The sequence below is a fragment of the Poecilia formosa genome, unplaced genomic scaffold, assembly GCF_000485575.1.
Source record: "Poecilia formosa unplaced genomic scaffold, Poecilia_formosa-5.1.2 Scaffold26, whole genome shotgun sequence".
In the NCBI taxonomy this organism is placed as follows: domain Eukaryota; kingdom Metazoa; phylum Chordata; class Actinopteri; order Cyprinodontiformes; family Poeciliidae; genus Poecilia; species Poecilia formosa.
This window is the reverse complement of record NW_006799965.1, coordinates 1,988,952-2,008,601: the sequence shown is the minus strand read 5'-3', so window position 1 is coordinate 2,008,601 and position 19,650 is coordinate 1,988,952. Positions and strand designations below refer to the sequence as shown.

Sequence of the window (19,650 nt, the reverse complement as noted above, 5' to 3'; positions counted from 1 at the left end):
TTGGTGTGGCCATCACAACTCACAGCAAACTTAGTGTTAAATCAATAAATACTTCTGAAAAGCAATGTATAAAGAGATTTATGTTACTTCTTCCATATTTGCAAAATGAAGAGAAGGTAAACATGACATCTGGACATCTTGCAAAAGCACAGCGAGAAGGTGAAAAATCACAATGTATTCATGAGGCCACTTTTCATTGATTGAAGCGTGTGTTTAGGAAGCAGAATAAGATGGAACCATAATGAAAGTGACAGTGAAGAGCTTCTTTAAAACACCAGTTGTCTTGATCCGTTCAAAACAAACAGAAACAACAAGGCGGTGTACTCTGCAATCAGCCCTGACAGAATGAAAGCCGCTCAGCTTGTTTGTCGTTCTACGGGGTGTGCTGAACCTGCTGCGCATTTTTTTATTTTTTTTTAGCAATAAAGCAGACCTAAACAGCAGAAGCAACATTTGAAAGGATGAGGGGATGATGAAAAGCTTGACAATCAAGAGATAAAAGATAAAATGTGTGTGTTAATGTGAACATCAACAGACTTTAAAAAAAAAAAAAAATCTCTTATTTTACCAGCAATGGCCACGTCAAACTAAATGAAACTAAACAGCCATATGAAAACAATGTAAGTAATTTCCCTCACAAAATAGCAGCAGTATTTCTGATCAGTTTTCAAATCTCAAACCAGCCTCTTTGAAACCTGATTCTGTGAGATAAGTTGCTCATATGTCATGTTTCCTCTTAGAGCTTGTGTCATCACATATTGGTATTTGAAGCTTCTGCTTCTGACCATAGTGACGTCTGTGTCAACATTTCCGATCGCTGCATATTTTCTTCGACTTAAACATCAGCCTACATTTGTTGCGAATAAGTAGGAGTCATTTCAAATGTATTGAAGCAGAGGTGATAGATCACAGTCCTAGGACTCCTTGCTCATATGAAGAATTAAGATCTAAATGCAGAAAGGCGCTGTGCTGATTTCCTTCCTTATTTCTTTGAAGGAAAAAGGGAACTTCATAATTTGGCTAACAAAGGACAGTCTGGACCAGAGTGTATGTGGTGGCAGAAATACATGGTAGCCTCTCTTAAGGATATGCTTACACAGTACCCTACACCGATGTGTGGTCTTTTGATTCCTTTCCTTCTCATCCTGATCCAAGGTAAGTGAATATTTTCGGGGTTATTTTTAGCTGATGTTATTTGCTCGTTGGCTGAAGGGTACGTGTGGGTTTCTATGTTTGATCTGTCATTGCCGTCTCTTTTCAGTATCATCCTGCACCATTACAGTCACTGGCTACATTGGGCAGGATGTCACTCTGCCCTGCAGCTATGATGTCCAAGCTAACGGAATCGTCAGTTTCTGCTGGGGACACGGGCAGGTGCCCCGGTCCAAATGTAGCAACACGGTCCTCTCGTCGGATAATGGGGATGTGACTTTCAGAGAGTCCCCCAGGTACCAGCTGCTGAGCCAGGTCATGCAGGGTGACATTTCCTTGACCATCGTTAAAGCTCAGAAAACAGATTCTGGGGTCTACGGCTGCAGGGTGGAGATTCCTGGCTTGTTCAACGACCAAAAGATCAACGTACACCTGATTATGGAAGAAGGTAATGCTCACTAAATGGGACATCATAATGCTATCTTATAATAATACCAGTCTGTCCAGGCAACTTATGAGCAGCATTGTGGAGGATAGTATACAAAGTTTGATCCCTCACATATTTCTCACACAAAATGCAACCTTTAGCCCTCTTTTAGATTAAAACAACTTCCTCCATGCAAATGCAACCACTGTCCTTAGTTGAGTCACCCTGTTGAAGGCTATATAAAATGTGTAAAAACTCAGTGTGTTTAATTAGTAGATGTGAAAAACACAGGCTATATGCAGCATTGACAGGTAAATGTTGCTAAGAAGATGCATGTTGCTTCTAACAGCTTTAACTGTACTTCTTAAAATATAACTAACTGAGGGTACAAATGAGTTGCAAAGGTTGCTGACACCTGTCCTATGGGAACAACAAACACTATTCTACTGAATTCTTAAACAATATATCATTTAATTTTGACTGTCACTGCTTCAACTTGAGCTAACTGGAACATTTTGTTTGTTTTCAGCTCCTATGGAAGAACTTGACGTCCAAAGCACAACAGAGGCTGTCACTGTGACAGTAAGCAAAGGTAAGTAGAGCTTCTCTGTACTAAAATAAAACACAGCTGCGTGTTTTCAGTCTGAATATTAGCATGTTTTTATTTATAATAAAACTTTTCTACCTGTTCATTACGCATAAAGTGATCATTTTTGACAGTTTAATTTGTTATGGCTGATGGCTAAAATAAACCCTACAATCCAGTTTTCTTTGTGAAGATTGCCTCCTGTCCAGCAGAGAGTCAATTAAAGCTTGGGTATAGCTGTGTCCAAACATTAATGGAAAGTTGTGTGGACAGAAGAAATGTGGTAGGAACAGGTGCACAACAGACATGGGTAACCACAGCCTTCAGAGGATTGGGAACCACCAGGAAATGGGCTACAGATGTTGCATCACTGTGTGGTTTGAATCATTCAGAAAACATGAAAGGACCAGACTTTGGACATTCAGGTGTCCGCTGAGGATCACCAGGAACGATCTTCCCTCCACGCAGGACTTGTATGGGGTTAAAAGGAGGGAAGCGATAATCTCTGCAGACACCACACATCCTGGATACAAACTGTTTCGATTTTTACCTGCAGGTCAGCGCTACAGAGCGCTATTTGAAGAAAATAGCTACCAGAGGCAGGTTCTAAACTGTCTCTCTGATGAACACTTGACAGGCAGATTAATACCATGCTTGTTTGCAATAATTCAACCTTGTCTTGTTTTGTAAAAACACTATGCATATACATATTTACAAGAAAACAATGTTAAAAAAATACAGATTCTGATTCTTTAAATTCTTGATCTGGCAGATTATTTGCTTTCATTAGATGAATGAATAATTTTTTTTAACTTTTATGTTGGATAGATCAAATAAATAAATAAATTTTATTTCTCTACAGGCTCAAAAATACCAAAAATTCAGAGTGTAACAAGTCAGGTAGGTGGATGTTATCAAAACAGATATGTCAATAGCTAATTTTTAATAAGCACAACAAGAATCTGATGTGACAAAAATTAATTCCTGAATTGTTTTTTTTTAAGTTTTGTTTCCATTTTTGCATGAGTTTACAACATCAGGAAAGAAAGTGAAAAATGAAATGACAAAAACAAATATATATATTTTTTGTTTTAAAAAGAATATTCTTATAAACTAAAAATGAATGGGAGAAACTATAATTAATTTGTATTTGTTCCTGTCTTCCATGATAAGGTTAATTTTTCACTGCATGAACATTTCAAAGCCCTCTTAGAACCAGAGAACATTGGGAGGATTGCAGCTATTTTCTTCCTCACCATAATCCTAATCCTCATCCTCATCATCAGTAAGTGTGCAGTGGTTTATAGATTGTGACTCATCCATCTGCTGTCCGGATTCATTTTAAACTAATCCTTCTGCTTCAGACCGAAAACATGTCTAATCACGGCATTTCTCCTAACCAGGGAGGAAGGTCCTGATGGGGAGGACGACACGTCAGCAGCTCAACACCAAGACAGCCGAAAATATTTACGAGACCATCCCTATGACTCAATGATGCTCTGCATCAGGGAAACAGATACAACAGGTTTCTACTGACCTTAAACCATGTTTTATCAATTTATCAGCTACTATAAATTAAATGAAAAATTGTTCTCAATAGTAAACAGTAATCTCACTAAAATAACATACAATGTCTAACCAGTGATTCCCAGATAAATGCTGATCCCTAAAGTTAATTAATCTGCTTGAATTTATTTGTAACCGACATGAAACGATTGTGATGGTTTACAGTTGTGGGCACAGTGCCACCTACTGGACAAACTGCATAACGTTATAAACAATGAAATGACGGGACAAGTGACGCGCTTTGTACTTCGTCTCCTCCTTGTTTCGTCTCCTCCTTGTTTCTTCTTTGTTTACATATTAAAACAATGACTTCCTGAATTATATCAATTAACTGCATGGGATTTTTTTTTTTTAAATAAACAGTGGCGTAACTCGAATTAACTGTACATAGAAAAAAGTAATAATTGAACTATTTATTTAGTATGTATGATTCAAAGACTGTAAATTATCAGTCAACTTATTTTGTCTGTGGACTTTTGATTAGTGGTTTGGTTTTTAACCTTTGCTGTATTTTTGCTTTAGAGGAATATAAATGATGCTTCATTACATGGCTCTCCATGAGAAAACAGGACTCAGAAATGGCGTTGGAGTAACCACACATTTGTAAAAGAGGAAGCTGTCGCAGGCTGCTGAATAGTTTTATCCACATTCTAAGAAGTCCTTGGCTCATTAAGCAGCCACGCTGTGTTTTTAACACTGTTTGTAATTAACAGTATCAACTTGTTAAATTGAATAAAGTTTTCGTCTTTGTAAACTTGAATCAAACTTGTCTTTCTAATTGATTTATGCACAAAGAAAATGAAAGTTTTGCCAGTTTTTTTACATCTTCAAGATTGGATCATTAACCAGTAAAGATTTAATCATCTATCCTAGCAGCTATTCTCCACCAATCATGATAACAGAACCACTTCATCATTACCTAAAGTGAGCAGTGCAGCTTAAAAAGAAAGAATATGAAGCTTAAACTGCATTGCCTTCAGACACTGAGCAGATTTGCTTTAATATATTTAGAAACCAGTCATTAAATGGTTGTTTGTACTGGAGGCATTTAATCTTGATTAGTATCTGGCTGTGGAAAGGAGATCGGGGTCCAGATAGTAACCAGAACTGCAGGAGAAAATACAAGCCTCAACCCCTGTGTCTTCACCCTTCCTTCCCATTTGTAGGCAGAAATTTACACTACAATAAAAATAATTAAAATGTGAGATGTCATTATTGTAGATTTAAGTAAGGAGTATGCTTGATTAAAGTAAGATAATTTCTACAACTTTTCAAGCTTTGTGTGAGTTATGTGCACGACTTCCAGACCCACAATGTTGCATGTTCATAAGAGGCATCTTGCAGAGCATTTACAGATTATGACATCTGTGGTCCTTCATGTTTTAAATAATAAGGGACTGAGCTTAAAAAGACATATGATCATGTGAGAAGCCATGAACAACCTGAGAGATTCTGAAACGTATCAGTACTTCCATAGTAATAAAGTTTGATGACAGGATGTCAGTAATGTTGCCTTGCAGCAATAAAGTCCTGGCTTCAGGGTCTTCCTGCAGAAAGCTTGCCTACGTGAGCTCTCCTTGAACAAAGTACTAACAGTTCAAAATCATTAAGATTAATAACAACATTATCTCCCTAGAAGCTATTTTCTGTGTGGACAAAGACGACAAATTTCTTAACTTGTTTCCAAGTAATGAGTGTTGTAAGTACATTTTTTTATCTTTCGTTTCAATAAAATGTCAGTTTCTCTGTTTCTTTTTCAGTTCCTGTTTTTATATATTTTTAATATGATCATGTTGCAAATTTCCTTTGCGATGTTCTGACCGGGGATTCCTCTCACCCATTGAACTTTGGAGATGCACCCAACATGATTCATACCCCCTCTTAGAAAAATACTTAAAATAATATTTTCATTTCACCAACATGGAACCAACAGTGTCGACTGAAATCTGTCGTGGAAGCAATTAGGGTCCCATCAAGGAAATCTCAAAGAACTGACCCTCATTGTCACACATCGTCTTGGTACCAGTGGAAACAAACTGGTCTGTATTTGTAAGACTTGGTATTGCTAACAAATTTTTTTTTCCTTTAATTTCGAGAGTAATTTTCTAAATTTGTTAAAAAATTTAAATGAAAAATGAAAACCTTTTCCAGAATTGATCCACCATCTACATTATTATGTTTTGAGAGATGCCTGTCACATTTTCTATTATCTTTGCTGAATAAAATCTGCCATGAACAATGTGCTCTAGCACACTAGGTGGAAGTTTTAATTTTATGTCAAAGCCTCCTTGACTCTGTTCTGGTTTTACATTCACATCAAGAAGTAAAAAATGTGTTGTGTGACCTTCTGAACCCTTCCAGGGTGAAATTCATCTCTTACCCAGTCACAACCCCTCTGCAAACATCAACAGAAATATCAATATTGAAAATTATTGAATTATTAAGTGAATAAATTATTTTGTTAATGAAGTGGTGTAAACTGTCACAAGATTTAGATATTTTTTCAATTTAAAACTTAAAATAAGGTGTATTAGTTCTGAGAAAAGGTTAAAAATACACTTTTTTCTGCCATAAATTTTGAGATTATATTGAACCACTCCATTCTCATGCTTCAGAGGAAGTTTTTCTTTTCTTTTCTTTTTTTTTTTCCAGGGTTACAAAACACCCAAAGAGACCCAAATGTTAACTCAGCAGTTCAAAAACTATGCAAGAGACCATGGCTTTGGGTAAACCAGACTTTCTACTTTCACTCGTGTCACAGAGGACACATTTGGTTCATCTTAAATGCTTTGATGCATGATGGTGTTTAAATCCCAGCTCCAACCACCGTTCACCCCTGCAACATGCTTTTTGTAGTTCTGGATGTAGAATATTTTTTATGACTTGTTGGATAGTTATTGCTCGGGTTTATAATAAATAAATAAAACTGACACACACGTAGACGGACAGAACCAAAGGTTGGAGAAAGATTATTTCTTTATGAGCCTTAAAGCTTGTGTTACTGAGGGGAAACGGGGGATTTTAAAATCCTCCCTTTTTGAAAATATTCCCCTTGGTTGCTTTTCACCCATAATTATCTTAGTTGATACATGAACTATTCATATTTATTATTGAGTGCATACAATTAAAATGAAATAAAACAATGTAATAACAAGATGAAATCTGATAAAATGTTAAAATACAAAGGAAAATAGCCGCAAAACATTTTTATTCCTTCAAATGAAAAAAAAAACAATACATAACATAGATTTCTTTCATATTTGGAAGAATTGCCATTTGCTGTATTTTTATCCTTTTCCTCCTTACAGAACTAGATTTTCTTTTTCAAAAACATTGACTTTATGATTTTTAATCCCAATTGTCTATTTGAAATACACATTCGTGACCAACTTCGTCTTTCTCAATAATGTCACGGGGTCCAGGATCAATATATAATCTCTGTCTAGCAGTTAAAACGTGATTATTCCCAAGTAAAGCTAATTTTAAAAGGTTCAGAAGTAGATTTTTAAACGGCGTCCTCTGAGTTTCAAGCATTTTCCCAGAATAAAGCCATAATCCAGATTCAGAAGCAGACACTAGGTAGCACAACAAGTTACACTGAGAACCTTGAGAACCTTGAGACTCTTGTGTCTATTCATCAAAAAGAAACATTTTCCCCCTTCTTCTTCTTGCAGAAGGGAACCAAAACCACAGGAAAGGAAACAGCTCTTTTCTGCATTCCTCTTCTGCCACCAAAAGTTGTTGGTGTGAGCATATCAAGGGAGGCGTCATGTGATTTGGAAACACTTCAGGGCTGAAGCCACTCTACGGTCAGTTCAAAGGTGTCCGACAGATGAACTAATCACTAACTCAGGAAAACTCTGCAGTGTGATTTATGTGAGAATGAAGTTTATCACTTTGTGCTGCTGTCTTCTCTTTTGGGTGAACACAGGTAAGACAATCATTAAGGAGAGTTTTATTTGACAGCGTTAGACTTTTCCTTACACTTTTTGTTTGTTTGTTTGTTTGTTTGCTTTTTAGGTGATGTCTCTGCAAACCCCATAATCACCACAGTGGGAACAGATGTTACTCTGAGATGCAAGTATGATGCAGGGTATTACGGCCAGCTGCCTTTCTGCTGGGGCAGAGGGAACATACCTAAAAGCGGCTGTGCCAACGAGGTGCTCAGGTCAGATGGGACCAATGTGCTCAGCCGGCAGTCGGAGCGCTACGCTCTTACGGGTAACCTCGGCGCAGGAGAGGCTTCTCTGACCATCAGGCAGGTTCAGGAGAGCGACTCGGGCATATACGGCTGCCGGATAGACATACCGGGCTGGTTCAACGATCAGAAACTTGAGATTACTCTCACAGTAAAGCCAGGTACTCTTTACACTCTAGAAAGCATATTGCTGAAATAATGCACGTTGCATATATCATGTCAAAAAAAAAAAAAAAGAAAATAAATCTGAAAATTGACAATTCACAGTGAATGGTAATTATTAAATTTGTTATTTGTGTTTTTTTTAGTACCTTAGTAACTGGTAAAACACTGCATTTCTGTTTTAGGACGACCTTTTCCTCTAAAGGTGGAAACAAGAGAGGTGAGGGAACGAACTATCACTGTACGCTGGACCCCTCCATTTAATGGCGGCAGACCCATTACAGCCTACAAGGTGGATTTAAAAAACAAATACGGTAAGGACAAGAAAAGCATGCTGCTATGTGCTGACATGCTTTGCAAGCTGCTACCAACAGTTTGCAATGTCCTGCTAATGTCTTGAGTTAGTCTATAATATCTTTTTATTCCTGAGGAGATTTGTTTCTGCAACCGTAAAAACAAGCATCAGGATCTTCAGATTGTTTTTCAGTGGGTTTTCTTTGGAAGTTTGCACAACTCCCTGAATAAAGAACACTATATAAAAGGGGCAGATATGATCTCATTTTATTTCTGTCCAATAGCGTCTTGGGATACGGCCAAAAGAACTGAAGTGCCGCAGGCTCACCTGACTCAGGTGACTTTGGTTGATTTACGTCCTGCCAAGACTTACAACCTCCGCATGTTTGCAGTCAACAATGTGGGACTGAGTGAACCCAGCAATGTTCTGATATTTACAACGAAAGAAGCAGGTAAATCCCCGTCCATCAAGCCTTTAACTGAATCATGTCAAACTTAAACAAAGCCCATCATTTTGAAGGCAGTTAAACTTTGACCTCTCTGCAGCACCTGAGGGTCCCCCGGTCGATGTGCAGCTTGAGGCCCCCAGTTTTGACTGCATTCAAGTTACTTGGAAGGTAAAGTTACAAACTATATATTTGTGTGTGTGTGTGTGGGTGTGTGTGTGCGTGTGTGTGTGTGTGTGTGTGTGTGTGTGTGTGTGTGTGTGTGCGTGTGTGTGTGTGTGTATAGCATGTCATAGAGGGAGCGAGTGAGTGACAGAGTAAGGAAAATATGTTTCAGAAAAAAAATGTCCTGCGTTTTCTGCAACTTTTGTGCCAGTTCTCCCCTTAACCAGAGCTTGGTCCAAGGTTAGTTTCACACCGTAAAAGTGAAATTGATCATTTTCCTAATTATCAACCCAACTTTTAGAGTTGAATTCAAAGTCCCACAATGAACTTGTTATCGTACGTCAATATTTTTGTGACAAAAAGTCTTTATAAAACAGATTTATAAAAAGAAGATGGTCCACCTTATTTATGTCTTTTTATTTATCTCCTGTTCTCTTTGTTTGCATGACATGTCTGTCAGTGGCTGCTGTCTATAACAAACCTTTTCTCCTCCAAATATTTCAGTTTCAATTGTCAAAAAGCAAATGAATGAAAGTTTGGCTCTTAGTGTATGAGCCTTTGGTTTATATTAGGTTCAAAAGAGAGGATCATCTATCAGTGACTGGTGACAACAAAAACAGACATGATGATTTGAAAACCTATTTTTTTCCTTAAAACATTTTTTTTAATGTTTGCTTTTAACATTTAATATTTTCGGACCATCTGACTATTTTTTTTCTTTAAAAGATATCCTGATTTAAAAACAAAAAGCAAATTTTCTTCAATCTGCTCCATGTGGGAAATATACACACCCTCCATCAAATCATGAACTAGGACAAGTTGTGACTTGCCACAATCAGGGTTATCACAAAAACTCAAGAAGTGGGCTAAGTGGTCACACAAAACAACAAATCATGCACCACACACGAAAAACAAAGTTGATTCAACAATGGGAAAGAGACAGGAAAAAATGGGAGAGTTTGAACCCAATCACCAAAACAACATCTCAATAAAATCAATGAGATGATCATTGAACTCAAAACTAACATTAGACTTTAGAAACAGAAACACACCTGAGATGCTGTCATCAGACCTTTAAAAACCCTCATTTGTATGAAGGATTTAAAACATTTCTCCACTGACATTTAATTTAAAATGTAACTTTGTGCTAATGCAAATGCTTGTTGTTGCTGCCAGAGGTGAAATAACGAGGTCTAGACAGAACTTCCTGTTTCACATAGCATCAGGTTAGCTCAGATCATTCTTAAGCCTTACTAATTAAGAAAAATAATAAAATGTTTGGCTCTTTATTCACAAAGGCTATATTTGTCCATCATTAATATTTCCTAGTTTGTGTTTCTTCTGAAACATTTATGTGTTATAAAAATTGCAAGGGAAACATTTTTTTTTACAGCAATTCATGAGCAATGTGCTGCACCACTGATGCATATTTTCTTATGGTCACCATGCTCTCAGCAAGAAGGACAAATGTAATGACTCATAAAGAAGCTGCACTTTGTCCAACAAGGCTCTCAGCTTAAAAATAACAAAAGCTTAAAAATAGATTGCAAGACAATGGTCTTATTGCTGAACTAAGTTCAGTCCATCATATAAAAAAAACTGTATTGTTAAATTAAATTTTCTCATTTTGTTCTGGCACTACACACGCTGAGATAATATTCACCTCATCACCTTCACTGGTAAAACGTGTTTTTTTCCTTCTGATTAGCCTCCGAAGGTTGAACTCAGAAACGGCGTCCTGCGCAGCTACGTCGTCAACTACAGAGAGTACGACCCGGCGGCCCAGCAGCTTCCAAAGTGGCAGCAGCTCACTGTGGCGGCCATGAGCGAAGGACAGAGCGTCAACCTGACCCACCTGAAGACGTCAACCCAGTACAGTGTTCAGGTCCAGGCCAAAACCAACGCAGGAAAAGGACCTTTTTCAGCTCCAGCTTTCTGCACCACTCTTGACAAAGGTATGCTGGAAAACACAAGACGTTTAAATTAAAGATCCACTTGTCGTCAGATCAATTTCAAGTTTTATTTCTGTTTCAAGTCAAAGAGACAACAGTGGCAACTACTTTGTTGTCTTCTACTACTGCTTCCACAAAGCTGAAGGAATACACAGGCTCTACCAGTGGTGGGTATTATCAGATAAAGACACTGGAAATTTCAACAAAATGTTTTTTAAAACTGTGAAATAAACTAAGAGTCTTAACTTTAGTTTTTTTTTTTTTCTTTTTTTTTTTTTCTGCTTTGCTCCAAGCTCACACAGCTTCAGCTGGGACTGTTTCTACATCCACAGTTTGGGATGAAATCTCTTTGAAAAGCACAACCCTCCCAGCAGGTTTCATACATTTGTGTGTTTTTTTAACATAAACAAAAGCATTTATTTTGTCTCATCTTAAAGAAGAAGTTTAGACTTATACTATTATTATACAAGATTACTTGTTTTATGGAAGGGGCATGTTTAAATACATAAATTCACCAGGTGAGTGTAAAAAAAAAAGTCTGGTAATGAATGTCCTGACTGTGCTGCTCCTAGTGCCACCAGATCCACCTGTAATTTTGTTGAACGAGGTGATAGACAACACAATTTCACTTTCCTGGACTCCCGGCTGTGAAGGTGACAGTCCTATCACTGCTTTCTACTTGGAGTATAAAGCAGCAAACGGTGAGAAAAGAGTCCCTTGGCACAAAAATATAAGCATTTTCTCTAATACACCGTTGATCACGTCAGCTTTTAAATACATTATTTAGAATATTTGTTTTCTTCTCAGCTTCATGGGATTACTCAAAGGCTATTATAGATTTCAGCTCCAACGAGACAGAAGCCACGATAATAGAGATCAACCCTTCAACATACAGCATTCGCATGTTTGCTAAAAACAGCCTGGGCACCAGTGAAGCCAGCAACGTTCTCACTGTGACCATCGAAGAAAGAGGTATTGTTTTCTCACCGTTCTCACTTGAATGTGTTTTAATGCTGAAGCAGACTAGATATAGATATTTTCCACATAGAGATGTTCATGGCAAAGCTGAAATAGATCCAGATGAAGATTTGCTCTATTTTCATGAAAGCAGAAGGAAATTTGTGTTTGAATTTGCAGATTTATCAAAACATGGTTGCAGTTCCTCAAGTACCAATTTCCCTACCATGTTTTTCTAGTAAATGCTTGTTTGTAGAAAGAAAGTTTTATAACTTCCCTCTGTTTAATTTCTCATCTGGGTGTGCCTGACAGATCAGCAAACGAGTAGCAGAACGCCCACCACATCCACTGCTACTACAGTCTCTGTGAGTATTAAACTGAAACTAGTTAACTACAAACTGTGTCTGTTAGTGCAGAAAGCAAACAATGACATTTACCCCCTGCTGCTGCATCTGAGTAATATCTTTGAACACATACTTTGTTTTATCTTTAGTATTGTACATCATCACATTTTAAGATGTATTTATTAAGTGTGAGTAAAAAAGTACATTAAAAAAGTATGGAAATTATTGTGTGAAGTAGCGTACTGAACAATTACAGTGTATATTAGACACTTGTTGATGGTATAAGATATTAGCAGAATTTAGAAATATCATGGTTTTCACCATCTATACATTGAGAAATCTCTAGGTGTAACTTTATCTCTGGCCTTAAAATAAAGCAAAAACTAAAGGAAGGAGGTTTGGAAGGATGACTGGAAGAAGTGGTGGAAGGAAAATTGGGATTAGGATTGGGATGAGAGTTGGAGTCAGGATTGGGGTTTGAAGAGGTGCTGGAAAGAGGGGTGGAATTAAGGTTGGAATCTGGGTTGAAATTAGGATTGAAAGGAGAGATAGAATGAGGTAAATTGTAGAAGATTTGAATACCTCAAGACTTGTTCAAAATGTCCTGAATGAGCAGAATATGGCAAAATGTTGAAGTAGCACAAAGTATGCAGATTTAAGAGGTAAAAAAGTGCACAGAAAAAAGTGGAGAAACTCACTTTTTATTATAATGATATTTATAGCAATGATGTTGATGACTAACTAATAAGTTATTGTTAATTAGTCAGTTTACCTGCTCAGTTCATTCTGCTGCTTTACAGAGATTTCACTGGTGGCTCACTAACATAAGTTTTCAAACAAGGGGGAAAAAATAGTAGTAGTCTTCTTTCAGCAGGTAGTTGAGCAGAACTGTGTCGTTATACTTTGTTTTTCATTTACCTGAAGGAAAAAGTTACTCAACACTTTCTCTTGAATCCTAATAAATTTGTTTACACCGTATGAACTGCATTATGGGAAGGTTTTAATATTTTTAACCCGTGCCTTCTGAGAACCTCGGTCCACCAGAAACAGGCCCCGACCTCGTCTACGTTGCATAAGAGCCTGCTGGTTCTGTCATTTGGAAAGAAAAAAAAAAACTGCAATGCTTGTCTAGGAAGTGAAGATTTTATGAAAGCAATGCCTGAAATTAGTGCAGTGACAGATGGGGTAGCCAACTGTCTGAATCGCTGTGCATGCACTTTAGTGAGAAGCTATGAATATTTATGTAAACCAGGATAAGAACCATCTTAAACTGCAGCACTGTTTGGAACATGAAGTTAATTTAAACCATTAACAACGATGATCTTTGTCTCTCAGTTGAGTTTCCTGCTGTCCAAATGTTCAAATTGCCACCTGAGGACATCAGATGAGCGTAACAGATGACAACAGTGATATCAGACTGTTTGATTTTATTTCAGGTCTCGTTGCTGAGGTGTTTTGTTAAAAAACTGGTATAGTGAATTTATCTTAATTTTGTCTGACAGGAGACTAAAGCAAGAAGCGGAGTTCACACATCTGCTATTGCTGTGCCTGTTGTGCTGGTAATATTGATTGTTGCTGCTCTTGCTATTTGGCAACTTCGACGTGAGTTTTTTTTTCTCTCCTTATTGCATTTTATAACAACCGGACAAATTTCTTACACTTCTTTGATCCTTATTCTCTGTTCACAGGTATAAAACAGAGAAACGGCAGCCTGAACATGTAAGTGGTTGTTTTAAGTTACTTAAAAGAGATTCTGTTAAATTGTCAGCAGAGTCAATCTTAGCTATGGTAGCCGGATGGGTGAATGACCTCAGTTTGGAAAAACATAGACAAGGGTCAACAGGATAGTTGAGCTAAAGGCTAGTTTACATCAGGCTTTGTCCCAAAGGCTATTTCTGTCCTCTTTTTTTTTTTTAAATGCTGCTCTCTGAACTTATTTTCAGTGAGGATTCCCTTCCCTGTAGTGAATAAGTATCATTTTAATAATTTATAATAACTCAGATTGAAAATTCCACATCGGTGTGATTAGCAGATACAATTATTTTATTATTTAAGAAGTTAATTTTACTGCTGTTTTATCAATGAAGCAACTTTTGCATTTTGACACTAAAGTTACGCAGCTCGAGGCTCCCTGCTGATCAGTCTGCCTCACAATGTCCAAAGGCTTGGATTTAGCAAAAGACTCTCATTTCTGCTTTAACAGCGGTACCGTCTTTGCTGGAGGTTTTTCTACATGTACAACGAGGGTTTGCTTCACAAAAAAAGAACTTGAGATGGTCCTGTATTTGTGTGACAGGCTTTTTAAATTCCCCAATTGCGTTTGTCATCAAAGTAGACAGGCCACATTGCTGTAACAGGAACTTGTGTTTTTATGACCTTCAATCATTGATTTAATCGTGTGGGTGCTCTTGTAGAGGAAGTGTATTTTGAACTTTATAGCTGCACAAGCTCTGCTTTGCAAGAGCTCATTATTTTCAGTACATGCAGAGGGAAACAACATGTTTTGTCTTCCTCACCCAGCTGCCAGTGGCTAAAACGCCACGTCAGGTAAATAAGCACAATCTTAAGAATAGTCTGGTTTCATATGTTTAGTTAGATTCTAACCTCTTCGGTTTCTTGAACTAGCAGCATTGTTGCTAAGAATCTGCTTAAGTTACATATAAGTGGTTAGTGCAGACATTATTCATTATTTCATCTTATTTTTTGACAGTATTAATTTTCCTTCTGATAGTTACCCTGTTTCATTTTGTAGTACATTTGCTGCATGAAACAGTCTTGTGGGTGGATCATATTCCTCAGTGAAAACAACTGTAAATATTTCAGCAAAAATATCTATTCTACAAAAGAAACAATAAAAACAACAGAAGTAATCAGTTTTATAAAATCTGAAATAACAATTCTGAGATTGTTTTAAAAGGGTAAAAACATTCAAACTCTTTTAACTCAGCTCCGTCTCTGGAAAGACTCACTGCCATCTACTTTTAGGCCAGATACTGACTGCTGATAACATCTCCATTGAGTCTGAAACAACATATTGTTTCAGATATATTCAGCAGCTCTTCTAAGTAATTCTCCTCTACTGCTTACAGGTGGCTGGCCAATGGAGCCATTCATTACAAAGGGTCTGAGTCGCTGCAGGAGCTGTGAAACTTACTCTGCAATCAACATTTGGAAACTCATTATGCCAACTAGATTAAATATACCAAAGTGTAATTTTTGTTTTATTGGAGATAATTTGCTAATATTACCTTCGCGTGTATTTGGGTCTAATACTAAAGGAAATATAAAAAATACAAAGCTCCTTTAAGATTTTTTTTAATAGTGATTGGTATTCTGTAATTGGCAGCATCATTTCTCCACTATAGCTTTATTTTTTTATTTTTTTAACATTATGCATTTATGTTGTTGCTCCATTAAAATGTCCATCAATGCAGCATAATTGTTCAACGGTGTATTCAATATTAACTGAAGGCTTTTACTATCCAATTTAGCTTCAGTTTTTGTTAAATACTGCCACCTGCTGGAATTACTTTATTACTTTTTCATCGTAGTACATGATGAAAAATGTGCACACAGTTGATCCCTGTTTTATGAAATAGTGCAAAGTAAGCTAAAAATGCATTTATTATCCACTGTATCTGCATTACTAGTGCATTACTAATAGCACTAGAACCTGTACTGTACTACTTTGTATTGTTATCAATAAAATGAAACAGAATTTGTGGTTTCAATTTGGCAAAACATAAAAANAACAGATGACAACAGTGATATCAGACTGTTTGATTTTATTTCAGGTCTCGTTGCTGAGGTGTTTTGTTAAAAAACTGGTATAGTGAATTTATCTTAATTTTGTCTGACAGGAGACTGAAGCAAGAAGCGGAGTTCACACATCTGCTATTGCTGTGCCTGTTGTGCTGGTAATATTGATTGTTGCTGCTCTTGCTATTTGGCAACTTCGACGTGAGTTTTTTTTTCTCTCCTTATTGCATTTTATAACAACCAGACAAATTTCTTGCACTTCTTTGATCCTTATTCTCTGTTCACAGGTATAAAACAGAGAAACGGCAGCCTGAACATGTAAGTGGTTGTTTTAAGTTACTTAAAAGAGATTCTGTTAAATTGTCAGCAGAGTCAATCTTAGCTATGGTAGCCGGATGGGTGAATGACCTCAGTTTGGAAAAACATAGACAAGGGTCAACAGGATAGTTGAGCTAAAGGCTAGTTTATATCAGGCTTTGTCTCAAAGGCTATTTCTGTCGTCTTTATTTCTCTGAAGTTATTTTCAGTGAGGATTCCCTTCCCTGTAGTGAATAAGTATCATTTTAATAATTTATAATAACTCAGATTGAAAATTCCACATCGGTGTGATTAGCAGATACAATTATTTTATTATTTAAGAAGTTAATTTTACTGCTGTTTTATCAATGAAGCAACTTTTGCATTTTGACACTAAAGTTACGCAGCTCGAGGCTCCCTGCTGATCAGTCTGCCTCACAATGTCCAAAGGCTTGGATTTAGCAAAAGACTCTCATTTCTGCTTTAACTTCATAGCGGTACTGTCTTTGCTGGAGGTTTTTCTACATGTACAACGAGGGTTTGCTTCACAAAAAAAGAACTTGAGATGGTCCTGTATTTGTGTGACAGGCTTTTTAAATTCCCCAATTGCGTTTGTCATCAAAGTAGACAGGCCACATTGCTGTAACAGGAACTTGTGTTTTTATGACCTTCAATCATTGATTTAATCGTGTGGGTGCTCTTGTAGAGGAAGTGTATTTTGAACTTTATAGCTGCACAAGCTCTGCTTTGCAAGAGCTCATTATTTTCAGTACATGCAGAGGGAAACAACATGTTTTGTCTTCCTCACCCAGCTGCCAGTGGCTAAAACGCCACGTCAGGTAAATAAGCACAATCTTAAGAATAGTCTGGTTTCATATGTTTAGTTAGATTCTAACCTCTTCGGTTTCTTGAACTAGCAGCATTGTTGCTAAGAATCTGCTTAAGTTACATATAAGTGGTTAGTGCAGACATTATTCATTATTTCATCTTATTTTTTGACAGTATTAATTTTCCTTCTGATAGTTACCCTGTTTCATTTTGTAGTACATTTGCTGCATGAAACAGTCTTGTGGGTGGATCATATTCCTCAGTGAAAACAACTGTAAATATTTCAGCAAAAATATCTATTCTACAAAAGAAACAATAAAAACAACAGAAGTAATCAGTTTTATAAAATCTGAAATAACAATTCTGAGATTGTTTTAAAAGGGTAAAAACATTCAAACTCTTTTAACTCAGCTCCGTCTCTGGAAAGACTCACTGCCATCTACTTTTAGGCCAGATACTGACTGCTGATAACATCTCCATTGAGTCTGAAACAACATATTGTTTCAGATATATTCAGCAGCTCTTCTAAGTAATTCTTCTCTACTGCTTACAGGTGGCTGGCCAATGGAGCCATTCATTACAAAGGGTCTGAGCCGCTGCAAGAGCTGTGAAATTTACTCTGCAATCAACATTTGGAAACTCATTATGCCAACTAGATTAAATATACCAAAGTGTATTTTTTATATTGGAGATAATTTGCTAATATTGCCTTTGTGTGTATTCGAGTCTAATACTAAAGGAAAGATAAACATACAAAGCTCCTTTAAGATTTTTATAGCAATTGTACTGTAAGTGGCAGTACAATTTCTTTATTTTTATTTTATTTTTTTTTACATTATGCATTTCTTATTTGTCCATTAAAATGTGCATCAATTGACAGAAGGCTCATAAAATCCCATTTAAATTCAGTTTTTGTTAAATACTGCCACCTGCTGGAAGTACCTTATATAGTCCATGATGAAAAATGTGCACTGTGTCAATCCCTGTTTCTTTAAATAGTGTGAAGTAAGCTAAAAATGCATATATTAAAAAAATATGTTTAAGCATATCTTGCTGTAACCATTTTTCTTTATTTTTGCAAAACTAACAGTTAAAATATCTGTGTGGTTTTAAAAAATCAGATTAGTAAACTGTAGCTCTCATTTAATTCGATACCTACTACTACCCAGCCAGGATGCATGGGTGGGCCCACTTGGGTTTGTTGTGTGCTACATGGGTAATGAGTGGGCATGGGTTTTATCTGGGCGAACTGTATGGGACCCATATGGTTATCACATTTGGGATAAATGTATGGGCCCTATTCGACATTAATGTGGGTTAATTGGGAATGGGACAAAAATGGGCAACACTATGCTGGGCCCATGTGGTTTCAGTATTATGGGCCCAACATGACAAGCCCATTTGGGCTGACCGCATTGAACCCACGTGACAAGCATGGGCTGACCTTACATGGGTTGGACCTGAGTGTGGAAATGTAGGCCCTAGTCCTTTGTTATGTGGGCTAATGGGACAAAATTGTAGAACATCTTTCACTGTATGTCAAAAGCAAAAGCTGCAAGAGCAAGATTATCAAAACTTGGAATATATTACCTGAGATGTCTGATTGATGGTCTTTGCCAAGGCAACTGTTACTCAGCTGGCCTCTAATGGAGTTGATATAAGGTAAATTGTAGAAGCACTTGAATAAGCTTTTCCTTCTACAAAAGACCTCGACCATCGTTGAGGTCACCAAGACAATGGTGACTTCACCGTGGCGGTCACCATCCAAGGAGAATATATTTTGCTGATAGAACAGAACATCCATGTCTAGCTAATGTTTGAACCTAAAACATGCTCACTGTATGATCTCTGTGTCTGGCTCATTTTCAAAAATTGGCTTCCAGAGGACCAGGATATTGCTATTAAAAATAACGCTTCAATGCTTTATTCTTTAAACTAGTTGAGTATTGTTCTAGCTACACTTTGAACCCCTAACATTTTTTCTTTTTATTATTTTACAGAACAGTCCAGTCCAGTCTGGATGTCTTCTAGCACTTCTGTGTGTGACATCTGTTTTAGGTCATGGTTGTGAGTGGACTTTTGTCCTTGCTTTTTGTAGTTTTTTTTTTTTTTTTATTAATTGGATGTTCAGACTTCCAAAAAGTTTATTGCAGCCTGTTCGCAGCAGGATTTCATTCTTATTTGGATAAATAGTTCAAATTAGACCATCATGAAAAATATTACAAAATGTTTAGAAAATAAATTCAAACAAAATTCATTAAGTGAGAAAGACAAGAGTAAAATAAAAAGAAAACAATGTTTCTGTTAATGATTCATTTTATATCTTTTAATCTGGTTGTAATTTAACTTTTTTGTTCATTTTTGCTCTGTTGGCACCATTGCCAGTGTCGGCACTCAAAACTGTTGATATGACAACCGATACAACATCTTTGTTAACCCGCAGACCAGAGAGTCATATATGACCAGAATGTCCTGCACTGTAGCTAACTTCCTGCTTTTGAAATGGTCAGGTTGAAT

The 19,650-nt window shown here is 36.9% G+C and overlaps 2 protein-coding genes and 1 long non-coding RNA gene across 8 annotated transcripts; 2 read left to right on the top strand and 1 right to left on the bottom strand.

Moving 5' to 3' along the window:
- Positions 1–783: 783 nt before the first annotated feature.
- Positions 784–4,491, top strand: LOC103135561 (hepatitis A virus cellular receptor 1 homolog). 3 transcript variants are annotated; one of them, XM_016669544.1, is made up of 7 exons: positions 784–1,155; positions 1,262–1,600; positions 2,109–2,171; positions 3,028–3,065; positions 3,339–3,450; positions 3,569–3,690; positions 4,254–4,491. In XM_016669544.1, exons 1-6 carry the CDS (start codon positions 1,050–1,052, stop codon positions 3,658–3,660), a joined length of 750 nt encoding a protein of 249 aa, XP_016525030.1. In that variant the 5' UTR covers positions 784–1,049; the 3' UTR covers positions 3,661–3,690; positions 4,254–4,491. The 3 variants fall into 3 exon arrangements, with proteins under 3 accessions (XP_016525030.1, XP_016525029.1, XP_007548429.1); XM_007548367.2 differs by having other exon boundaries at positions 785–898; positions 997–1,155; positions 3,569–4,491; XM_016669543.1 differs by having other exon boundaries at positions 3,569–4,491.
- Positions 4,492–7,452: 2,961 nt separating this feature from the next.
- LOC103135560 (Down syndrome cell adhesion molecule-like) lies at positions 7,453–18,181 on the top strand. Of its 4 annotated transcripts, none has more exons than XM_016669642.1 (14): positions 7,453–7,662; positions 7,752–8,090; positions 8,277–8,405; positions 8,670–8,837; positions 8,932–9,002; positions 10,705–10,951; positions 11,032–11,115; positions 11,242–11,322; positions 11,521–11,649; positions 11,756–11,920; positions 12,218–12,270; positions 13,752–13,851; positions 16,296–16,326; positions 17,687–18,181. In XM_016669642.1, the coding sequence occupies exons 1-14, from the start codon at positions 7,614–7,616 to the stop codon at positions 17,742–17,744; spliced, it is 1,704 nt and encodes a 567-aa protein (XP_016525128.1). In that variant the 5' UTR covers positions 7,453–7,613; the 3' UTR covers positions 17,745–18,181. The 4 variants fall into 4 exon arrangements, with proteins under 4 accessions (XP_016525128.1, XP_016525129.1, XP_007548426.1 ...); XM_016669643.1 differs by lacking the exon at positions 13,752–13,851 and adding an exon at positions 16,113–16,209 and having other exon boundaries at positions 7,454–7,662; XM_007548364.2 differs by lacking the exons at positions 16,296–16,326; positions 17,687–18,181 and adding exons at positions 13,938–13,968; positions 15,339–15,967 and having other exon boundaries at positions 7,454–7,662.
- Positions 15,635–18,103, bottom strand: LOC107835842 (uncharacterized). The gene is made up of 2 exons (XR_001661673.1): positions 18,063–18,103; positions 15,635–15,766 (listed from the first exon to the last, which is right to left on the bottom strand). It is a non-coding gene; the product is annotated as an uncharacterized LOC107835842 (long non-coding RNA).
- Positions 18,182–19,650: the final 1,469 nt, after the last annotated feature.

Coding starts and splice junctions, on each gene's coding strand:
- LOC103135561 (XM_016669544.1), top strand. CDS start 1,050: ATGTGGTGGCAGAAATACATGGTAGCCTCTCTTAAGGATATGCTTACA. Junction 1,156..1,261: donor CCTTCTCATCCTGATCCAAG/GTAAGTGAATAT, acceptor GTCTCTTTTCAG/TATCATCCTGCACCATTACA. Junction 3,066..3,338: donor TTCAGAGTGTAACAAGTCAG/GTAGGTGGATGT, acceptor TTCCATGATAAG/GTTAATTTTTCACTGCATGA.
- LOC103135560 (XM_016669642.1), top strand. CDS start 7,614: ATGAAGTTTATCACTTTGTGCTGCTGTCTTCTCTTTTGGGTGAACACA. Junction 7,663..7,751: donor TCTCTTTTGGGTGAACACAG/GTAAGACAATCA, acceptor TTTGCTTTTTAG/GTGATGTCTCTGCAAACCCC. Junction 8,406..8,669: donor GGATTTAAAAAACAAATACG/GTAAGGACAAGA, acceptor TCTGTCCAATAG/CGTCTTGGGATACGGCCAAA.